Here is an 11,001-nt window from a genome sequence, read left to right as displayed (position 1 = left end):
TTTCGGTTCTTTAAGTTGTTTGCCATGGGCCCCCACGCTGCTTTTACACGTCTCCCCCCCTTGGATCAGCCCCGGCCCTGGTACAGTGATTATACCCTGATTATTTATTCTCTAATTAGAAACAATGGGGCGATAATTGTAAATTAAACGAGGGAAATATATTAAAAACCATCAAATTCTATTCATCAGTTTTTGCACAACTGGAATATATTTCTCTATTATTTTAGTTTCTAAGACGAGATTTAGATTATGGACAGTATTTTATTCACTGAATTTCTAGCTGATATATTTTTACAGTGAACTCCTGGTAAGAGAGTGAGACACATATGGTGGCTGCAGTATGACCCTGGTGCCACCACTGTTCAATTTAGATTAGCCTGGGTTCACACTATGGTTTTTTATCCATTTTTTGCAAAAAAAAAAACAGATAAAAAAACTGATGGAAAAACAGATGCATTTGAGTGCATTTGTTTGCTTCTGTTTTTCTATTGACTTCTATTTTTATTTTTATTTTTTAAAAAAGCTCAAAACACCGTTTTTTTGTGTACACAAAAACGTGGTTGACTGCATTTTTGTGTACACTAAAAATTTTTTAAAAAAACATGCGTTTTGATCTTTTTTTTATCCTTTTTTATAATGCAAATCAATGGAAAAACAGATCTAAACAGATGCACACAAATTCATTCATTTTTTTATCTGGAAGAAATGGATGAAAAAACAGATGAATTTGTGTGCATCCATTTAGATTCGTTTTTCCATTGCCTTCCATTATGAAAAAAAGGATATAAAAAAACTGATTGCAAAAACGCAGTGGGAACCCAGCCTTACAAAAAATTTTGGAGCGGACTTTGCATGTTTTATTACGTGTCAAAATTGTGTTTTTAAACTAATTAGATTTAAAGAAGAACTTTCAGATCCTTGTTTGACAATATAATGTACACTCACTCTTCCTATTCCTGCAGTGTCATCTGTTTCATCCCAGCTCTGCTGCATCCATGCATTTCATTGCTGTACCTGAGTCATCTTTACTTTCAGATTGCAAACTGCATTCTCTATGCCATGAAGCATCAGCACAACACCACATGGGCAGCTAGAGACAGTACCATCTCTGCCTGCTTGGAGGACAATCTAATAATCTTCATCTTTATATAGCTCTAATTCAAGTAAGAGACTGTAAGTATACAGCCAGGAGGCAAAAATGTCAACAAGTCCATTATAACTGTGCGACGTGAACTTTATACAGTAACTAGTATCTGTAACTGTGAGGGGAGTTTCTGTCTCCCCCTATTGAGAGCTTGTGTGGAACCATCCAAGCAGTTTCATGAGGTTCTACTGGCTGAGATAGTGACCACATAGAGAACACAGAAACACATGTAATTTTCAAGAGGTCACTATGAGCTCACATGAGCCAACTGAAGGAAAAGATTTCAGAAATTTTCAGACACAAAAGAATAACTAGAGGAGGCAATACTAGCTGTATCATATCAACTGCTTGACTAGCTGTGACTGCTTATCTGACCCAGGGATAAAACGGTGCAGTCACGGGGAAGCCAGTGCGGCAGTCTGTTTTTTGAACCGCGGCCTGGTTCCCGTGTACGGCGCCGTTCTATCCACAGGTAGCGGGCCGGGGCTGAAGCACTGGAGGCGGGCCGACCCGTCCCCAGTGGGAGGGAATTTCCTCACCTCTATGAAGATCAATGGAGCCGCATCATACAGGGGTGGGGGATTCCTCCCACTGGGGGCAGGTCAGCCCGCCTCCTGTGCTTCAGCTTCGACCCGGGACCCGTGGATAGAACGGCGTCATATACAGGAAGAGATGAGCAAACTAAGATTCAGGTTTGTTCAAACCCGAACCATCAACATTTGAATCCCACTGTCTTCCTGTTCTCTGAGCAAAGTGGAGTTAGCCCAACCACTAGAATCCAACCTGTAAAACAGGAATACAACGTAGGTCATAGGCTGTATCCCTGTTTTCTAGACGGGACTCGGGCTGTCACCACCTTCCCCATGGACTGGGAAGAGAGTGGGATTCAAATGTCATTGGTCGGGTTCATACGAGACCAAATCTTGGCCAGGCTCACTCATCTCTAACTATAAGGAAAATTGGAAAGGGGTCATGAGGACTGGGGTTACCAACTAAGTACCGTACAATGACATAACTTCATCAAAGATGTCCAAAGAACCCGTACGAGTGTCTTACCTACTGTTGAACTTTTCGGGATGTTTTTCTCGCATCATATGAAATCTGTGAGCGATGGATGCATCCTGGAAGAAGAAAGAAACATTTGCCATTAGATGTTTTTTTATTTAGAGAGTCTTTAAAAGATTTGAAAGATATGGAATAGTGAACTCTTGCGGGGGTTGTCCTACATTTGTAGATGGATCTATTTTGCATAAGGCTCATTTGTTTTGAATTCCCCTCTGTAAGGGTACTATTTCACAATCGGAGGAGGGCCCGATCAACTATGTAAACGAGCGCCGATCTGCTAGATCGCCGCTCGTTTACTGGGCCTATTCCACGGCCTGATGATCGTTGAGCGAGGGCTGCAGGGACATCGTTATCAATGTCCTTGCAGCCCTTGCAGCATACATTGCCTGTCAGGTCTTCTGCTCCGCTCCGTCCTCCTCCCCGGTTCCGGCGCGCTCTAGCTTCAGAATGGCCTTTCAGCTGACCACTCAGCCAATCACAGGCCGCGGGGGTCCCGGCCTGTGATTGGCTGAGCGCTCCGTCAGCTGACAGGCCATTCTGAAGCTAGAGCACGCGGGACCCAGGGAGGAGGACAGAGCGGAGCAGAAGACCTGACAGGTAATGTATGCTGCTGCTTCTCAAATCGTGGGTCGCCCGCCGTGCACCGCTATTCAACCGCAGCTTTGCTTGTTTTCTATATGAAATACAATGCTATACATTCGGCCACTAGGTGTCTCACTTACTGCAAAACTAAGACGAGGCTCCGTCTCTAAGCCTGTTTGGCCTTTAGTAACAGCAGAAAAAAAAAAAAAAAATGCAGGAAATGATGTCATTTGGCCCAGTGAAGATGGCCAGCAGCTACAGAAAATGATTTATTGTTTAAATAATGGTTTTATGTTAAACATAGATTTTTAAGAATTTATGGTGACATTTTTCCTAATTCTCTATGTTTCTATCTATATAATAAAATAATACTGATATCTTGCAGTTCTCATTCTTACCACTGGGGCTAAAGCTAAGCTGAGACTTCCTGTTGTGTTTGTGGTGATAAGAGGAGGCTGCTGTAAAGTGATCTGTACAGCATTAGGCAATGTTCACACTATGCAAAAGTACGATCGTTGTTGCCATCGGCAACAACGGGCGTACTTTATGCAGTGCGTAACATTGCCTATTCCTCTATGGGATCCCGGCCGGAGCGTAGACACATCGTATGCGCTCTGGCCGGGATCTCATGCAGCGCCGCAAAAAACTGACATGTCAGTTCACATAGTGAAGCGAGCGGCTCCGGCTGCAGTATCGGCTGGGATGATCTGTGCAAAGACCGGCCGTTCAGTGACCCGGCCGGGGTCACGGAACAGCCGGTCTCTTACAGAGTGTGAACATAGCCTTACAGCGATATGTGACACCAGTAGATAGAGGAGACAATAGCAGCTCCCTGTGTAATGACCTCTCCACAGGTCACAGGGCACGCTCAATGACATTTTACATTCATCTGAAGGTTACAGGGTCTATTTATTGTCCTCTATGTCAATGAGTCTTTTTGTAAAGCATGTCACCAAATGCTGGTAAGAACAGCTCAGGCAAGATGGCTGCCCCCATAACAACATACAAAAAGTGAAAAAAAAATAAGTAAAAACTGTCAGAAAAATAGAAAAAAAGTCAGAAAATAGAAAATAATTTGAATTAAAAAAAAAGGGGGTTTTAATATCTGACTCTAATCAGTAAAAGAAAATTTAGGTGACACATCCCCTTTAACTGAAGAATCTCCCCTTTAACTTTAGACACCTGCTATGAGCCAAAGTATAGGGTGTTCTGTATATATGGATATTAGACGACCATTCATCTGAATAACCACCATGTAATAATACATGTCCTTTAATTTTTTTTATCGGAGTACCCCTTTAAGATATGTCTTAGGAACTGATGACCAACACATTCACTTTAAGTCCCAACAAACTCCTCATATCTTGGAAGGAGGACATGATGGGAGTGGATATAAATTTAACTGAAGTCCACCTTCCTTGTTTCATCTGATCCTTCATACATAGACCAGGAATAAACCGTAAGAGTCAGGAGAAGTGAGTGCAATCATAAATCCTGGGAGCGGACTATAGAGACGTGCGCTATGAGTGCTCCTTCCATCCTCTTCTGCTTTACGATGATCTGGATGCAGACAGTGATCTATGTCCCGGAGTCCGGACTCTCTCGCCGCTCCCATCCCACATTCCATTAAACCCTCTAATTACGATGGGACGACCGTCCACATCTACTACTGCGCTTGAACACTTTTACTCAAGACAAATAGCCTGAAAATCTCCGTCCAAAAGCATCAGCGTCAACTGCAACTAAAAATCCATATCGCTATTCCCCGCGCGGTCGTATCGTCCCAGACAAAGGAAGTTTTTCATTCATACATTATTCGTTATTAATACACTGTCTCCGAAACAGGAAGAGATTTGCGCTGGAGATTTGTGAGCAAATTACATGGATTATTAAGGACATCTACCATGTGGACTTGGCTTATTCACTCTACTGGGGAGATGACAGCATTATTTTGACATAAGTCTCAATGTGGCGCTTAGAGGAACGGTAGATGCGGACCGTAAAAAAAAAAAAAAAAAAAAAAAGTGATGTACGTATGTATACATATATCAGAAAGAAAGACTGGTCTGGGTGTAGATCACATGGAGGAATATTGTTTGGGTTGCTGGAATAAACTACGATGTCAAGTATAGGGCGGTGAAGTCTGCGAGTGGATTTACAGCATGTTAGACGATCGTGCCGCCATATAATGCTCCATTGTGGTTGCATGTGGAAATTATACACCATATATAGAATACTATGATGCATTTACCGTATGAAAATGGAGTCATTATATGGCGGGATGTTTGAGATCTAAGTGTTACATACAGCAACAATCATCCACCCTGTGTTTTCCTGTCTGTTTAGGAGACCTGCTTTGCAATTGTCTTACTGCTGATCCATTGCTCTGGATCAGGTAAGCTTGACTGCCAGCCTAGCTCTGGATCAGCTATGCTTGACTGCCAGCCTAGCTCTGGATCAGCTACGCTTGACTGTCAGCCTAGCTCTGGATCAGCTAAGCTTAACTGCCAGCCTAGCTATGGATCAGCTAAGCTTTACTGCCAGCTTAGCTCTGCATCAGCTAAGCTTTACTGCCAGCTTAGCTCTGCATCAGCTAAGCTTGACTGTAAGCCTAGCTCTTGATCAGCTAAGCTTTACTTCCAGCTTAGCTATGGATCAGCTAAGCCGGACTGCCATCCTAGCTCTGGATCAGCTAAGCTTGACTGTCAGCCTTGCTCTGGAGAAGCTAAGCTTGACTTCCAGTTTAGCTCTGGATCAGCTAAGCTTGACTGCCAGCCTAGAATTGTTAAAATATATATATATATATATATATATATATATATATATATTCCAGTTCTGTGAATGTTTTTTCTATGTCTAATATTGTTCTGCAGTTTGTTCTTGGTTCTTCTTCGGGAATTTGCATTTTCTCCCAGTTTTCACTTACCGTACGGTACCTTGCTCATTCTGTAGGGATATTTGCTAGGATCATGAGGCTTTCAGAGTGCCTGTCAATAAAAATAACTTTTGATATGTCATCAGGCACTTCAAAAGTTATTGATAGCAGCGAGTCTCACTGCTGCATGAAGGATCACAAAGTAGCTGCAGCTGCACCCCCTCCCTCTCACAGCATGCAGGATTATAAAGAAGATGCATCTGCATCCCCCTCTTCCCCTCTCACAGCATGCAGGATTATAAAGAAGCTGCATCTGCACCCCCCTCTTCCCCTATCACAGACTGAAGGCTCACAATGAAGCTGTATCTGCATCCCCCTCCTCCCTTCTCACAGCATGAAGATTCACAAAGAAGGTGCAGCTGCACCCCCCTCCTCCTTTCTCACAGCATGCATATTAACAAAGAAAGTGCACCTTCACCCCTCCCCCCTCTCATAGCATGCAATCTCACAAACAAAGAAGCTGTAACTGCATCTCCCTCCTGCCCTCTCACAGCATACAGAATCCCAAACGAGGAAGCTGCAGCTGCATCCCCCTCCTCCCCTCTCTTACTTCCTCAATGTTTAATGTATAGCTGGAGAAAGAGTTTTTTGAGGGGTGAGTAACTTTGTAGACACTTTCAGTCTTCAAATATGTAAAGGAGTTTAAAGATATTAAGATGACACATAAGCCTAATAAGACATATTCTGAAGTTTCATACATTCCATGTACTTGTACTGTTCCCTCCGTCTCATCATTTACTGTACTTGGACTGTCAGCTTAATTCAGCTTCCCGCCACATAATTTTGTCGAAACCAGCGACAACACTGCTAGAACTTTTGTCGCTACACAATTGTTACATTTATGACTAGTATAGTGAAAATGATGTCATGCCCTTAGAATGGGGACCAGCTGGAGTGGCACGCCGCCTTTCAGAAGATAATGAAATCCCACAGCTGCTGGTTCAATCAGCTGGAGCTTAGATCCATCACTGAATACACGTTACCTACTAAATATCTGCTTCACAGAATCCATTATAATGAGTTCTAGCAGCCTGAAAATGAAGAAATGTATCGTTTAGAGAAGAACATAAGCGATGTCAAGAGAAAGAAACATCTGCAGGGTCCTTTAAACTTTACATATGGAACATAAAAACGGGAAAAGATGTAGAAGATGAAGCTTCTGGGAACCTATGACCTGCAACCTATAACGTCAAGCTGCTGGACACCAAGACAAGGACTTTAAGGGGACCCCACTATAACTCCTCACTGGTAGTATTGGTTGGGCATCTTTTGGTCCACCTCTTGGGGTCCAAGACTTATAAGAGGTCGCAATGGTCCCACAAATGATCACAATGGTAACATTGGTTAAATAAATGGCTCCGATGGTTGAGAATAGTCAAATAAATGGTAATAATGATTGAGAGTGGTCAAATAAATGGTCAGCAATGGTTACATGTATGGTGCAGCAGTATGGTAATGTGGTTGTCATGCAATGCTTTCCAGGTGACATTATGTTTGCAGGAACCAACTAACAAGGTGTATGATGAATCTGTGGACCTACTCAATGTTGGGTTGACCTCAAGATCTCCAACTGACCTCATTGAGTCCTTCTAGTCCCTACTAGATGTTCTGTAAGGTAATCCCAATATAGAATGGAGTTAACTTGAGCTCAGTATGAAACTACACAACATTGGCTTCTGTTCTAATCATCAAAAGTCTAAGAGTTAATAAAGACTTGACAGAATATATGTACAAGTCGTCTGTCTCCACTGGACACCAAATAACATAAGACTGATAATAAACTATATCTGACTTTTAGCTGCAGATCGGAAAATGGACGGAGTAGAGGGACCAGCTGGCTCCTATCTGACGACATATTCTATAGTTTTCTGCTGACCTTTCTATCATTGCACTAAAGCGTTTTACTTTCCATTGCAAAAATAGCAATAACTTCAGACTAATGCATGAGTGTAGGGTTTTGCTGTGTCCATTAACTGGAGTTAGTGAGCAATTTGTTTCTTTTTTGTTTTACGGTATTCACTTTTTTCTAAAACTACTCTCCATTGGTTTCTATAGAGGGTGAGGATAATACCCGTGGTAATATGTGCTATGTGAAGGTGGCTGATAACAGATAAGTGACTCATCTTCATATTAAAAACAATATTCCAGAAGGATATTTAAATTTACAGGAACGGTTGAAGTCACGGCAGTTGAGCCCCACCAATTGGAAGTAGATGACTTAAAGGAGAAGTCCACCCAAAATGAAAAATCCCCTGCAGACGGGGAACATAATAAAGAAACTCTACTTCCTTGTCCCCATGCCTGTGCCTTGCCACTCACGGACCCCAGGAGGCCTCCTGGATTTTCTTCTTCAGTCACGATCCACCTGATGGATTGCCTGCTCAGCCAGTCAACCACTGGCTGGGTGAGCGGGCAATCCATCAGTCAGGTAAGGTACTTTTTCCCAGGTCTTGATGACACCGGAACCAAGGAGAAAAGGAGTTCCAGTGGCGGTCAGTGAGCCTGTGATAAGGTAGAGGGGAGATGTAAGTAGAGCTTCTTTACCAGTGGCTGAAGAATTTGGGTGCAGCCCTAGAGAGTCCTGGAAAACATGCATACAGCCATAGGTCATAGGCTGTATCCATGTTTTCTCACATTCCCTAGGGATGCATCAAACTTGCTCAGCCACCAGTATTCAAAAGGCGAATGATCGGACTGGAACATACTCCAGTTGCACTCATCTCTAGTCAGTTGTGTTAGATAATCTTTGACCAATCATTGCTAGCTTATTGGGCAACAACAATTCCCTATTGTAGACATTCTAGCCAAAGATTACTAATAGAAGAGCCGGTGGCTTCTCACCCTGGTGCCATAAGTGACACTTGGTGTCACTTATGACTAAGCAATTTGTCCACAGTCTTAAAGATTATGGAAAGGAATTTGAGGACAATTGGGCTGGGAATGAAATTAAAGGTGTAGCTTTGCACAAAAAAAACAAAAAAAAAAACCCTTTCAAATCAACTAGTGCCAGAAAGTAAGATTTGTTATTTACTTATTTTAAAAAAAATCAGTAACAAGAGTACATTTGCTTTACGTTTTGCACATGGGTAGCGCAGGGAAGCCGGTGCCGCAGTCCATTTTTTTTAAACCACAGCCTGGTTCTCGTGTACAGTGCCGTTCTATTCGCGGGCACTGTCCGGGGCTAAAGCACTGGAGACGGGCTAATAGAGCCATCCATAGAGGGATGGGGGTTCCTCCCACTGGGGGTGGGCTGGCCTGCCTTCAGTGCTCCCCCCGGCTGGTGCCTGGGAATAGAACAGTGCCGTACACGCGAAATGGCCCGAGGTTCAAAAAAAGGACAGCGGAACCGGTTTCCCACGTGGGTGCCGTTCTATCCATGTGCAATTCTTAAAGCGAATGTACTAATTGTACTTATAAGCTGCTGTGTGTCCTGCAGAAAGTGGTGTATTCTTTCCAGTCTGGAGAGCAGGAGAGGTTTTCTGTGGGGATTTGCTCCTGACATGGACAGAGGTGGCAGCAGAGAGCACTGTGTCAGACTGGAAAGAATACACCACTTCCTGCAGATAAGTACTGGAAGACTTGATCATTTTTAATAGAAGTAAATTACAAATCTCTGTCACCAGTTGATTTGAAAGATTCTTTTTTTTGCTGAACTACCCCTTAAAAGCTCCTATCAATGAGGGGGTTAAATCCTTGGGAATTCACTGATGCTGGGAGAGTATCCGAGAAGAGCAGCGTTCACCGTAGACGGAGGACTGAATGACACAGACGGTTACAGAGATGCTATTAATGATTTTCTATTAATGTTTAATAATGCAGGGTGATTAAGACATTATCTCCATTTTATTATCCTCTATTCCTCCACTGGCTGAATCCCTTCTCTGCGTCATATTTCATTACGAACAAATGTAAAACCTACATTTTCTCATTTATATTAGATACGATAATAATTACACAAGATTACAGGACATTTCCTACAATGTGCTTTTTCTTCTTCAATACTTCCACCATGACGGCTCCAGCTTATAATTCTTTTCTGGCTTCAATTACATTACAATATATTATATATAGCTGCGGAATGCTTCAGATTGGTGTGTGGTGTTCCGGAGAACCTGTGGCTGCTCAATGAGACCGACACTATTAGACTAGGAAAGTTTCTCGGGTTGTCTGTATTCCTAATCAGTAATAGAGAAGGGCCATTCCCGGGACGTGGACATCATGGGCGTCATTGCGTGGCTGTGGCGGTCCCGGTCAGTGATTGGCTCGTTTTGTGTCATAGATCATGTTTTAAATAAACAGTAAGCTGATATGCACAATGTCCGTTGATCGTTGAATTGAAACATGATTTTGAATCCTAATAACGATAGCAACGGTATGCTGGTCATCGCCAAATGTAGTAGGAGCGGCAGCGGCAGATGTCTGCTCTCTCCTATGGGTCCTCGGATTGTCCAGGCAGCCCTCCTGCAGCTCTCCATTCCCCCCCTCCCTCATCCCTGTCCGTGCGTGCAGGGAACACTTATTCTGAAATATCAGGCTGTCTAATACGGCCCTTAGGGTTCTTTTACACAGCCTGATATGGGGCTGTGCACGGACACAAGTGGGCATGGATCAGCAAGATCGGCCCTCATTTTCAGTGTCTTCAGAAGGCAGGAGCAATCATGCTGGGCTGCACAAATAATCACTGTATCGTTCGTGCGGCCACTGAAATTAATTGCTGTCGGCCGCACGTCACCTGTTTAGCACGGCACAGAAGAGTCCACTCCACTCCCACTAGAAGGTTTGAGTCTTCTCACAAACAGTATAAAAGGAAGAGTCAGTCAGTAGGTTGTGGTTCTACAGATATAGACTAGAGAGGTGAAGAGACTCTGCTAGACCGCACAAAAGACAAAGAAGAAGAAGATGCTGATTCTACAGACCCGGGGTCACCAGCCCTTTGACCAGAGCACAAGCTGGCAGAGACCTAGAAGAAGACCGCTAGCTTTGACCTTTCCCTTACTGAAAAACCTTATTACACTACGGGTCGGAGATTGGAGAAGTCGGCTCAGTACTTTGTCTGTACTGCTTTGCACCCAAAATTTCTTCAGCAAAGAAGCCACTGTTTACTGAAAACCATGACTCTCTGGATTTATTTCCCATTGGGGTGCACCACACCTTACCATCCCTTCCAGAGAACAACAACACGTGGCGACACCTTAACAGTGTCAGGGGGCCTACCACTGGGACCACTCCAACACTAGACACTGCACTCTTCCTTCCTTCACCCAATCTCTTTCTC

General features: G+C 43.4%; 1 protein-coding gene across 1 annotated transcript in view; it reads right to left on the bottom strand.

The window, feature by feature from the left end:
* Positions 1–1,842: 1,842 nt before the first annotated feature.
* Positions 1,843–11,001, bottom strand: part of DGKB (diacylglycerol kinase beta) — a 170,058-nt gene continuing 160,899 nt past the window's right edge. Inside the window, exons 20-21 of the mRNA XM_069959728.1 lie at positions 2,201–2,265; positions 1,843–1,927 (exon numbers count right to left, since the gene is read on the bottom strand). Coding sequence (XP_069815829.1) covers positions 1,843–1,927; positions 2,201–2,265 — 150 coding nt within the window. The remainder of the gene's footprint in view (positions 1,928–2,200; positions 2,266–11,001) is intronic.

Source organism: Dendropsophus ebraccatus, chromosome 2 (assembly GCF_027789765.1).
Source record: "Dendropsophus ebraccatus isolate aDenEbr1 chromosome 2, aDenEbr1.pat, whole genome shotgun sequence".
NCBI lineage: Eukaryota > Metazoa > Chordata > Amphibia > Anura > Hylidae > Dendropsophus > Dendropsophus ebraccatus.
This window is presented reverse-complemented; position numbering and strand designations above follow the sequence as displayed.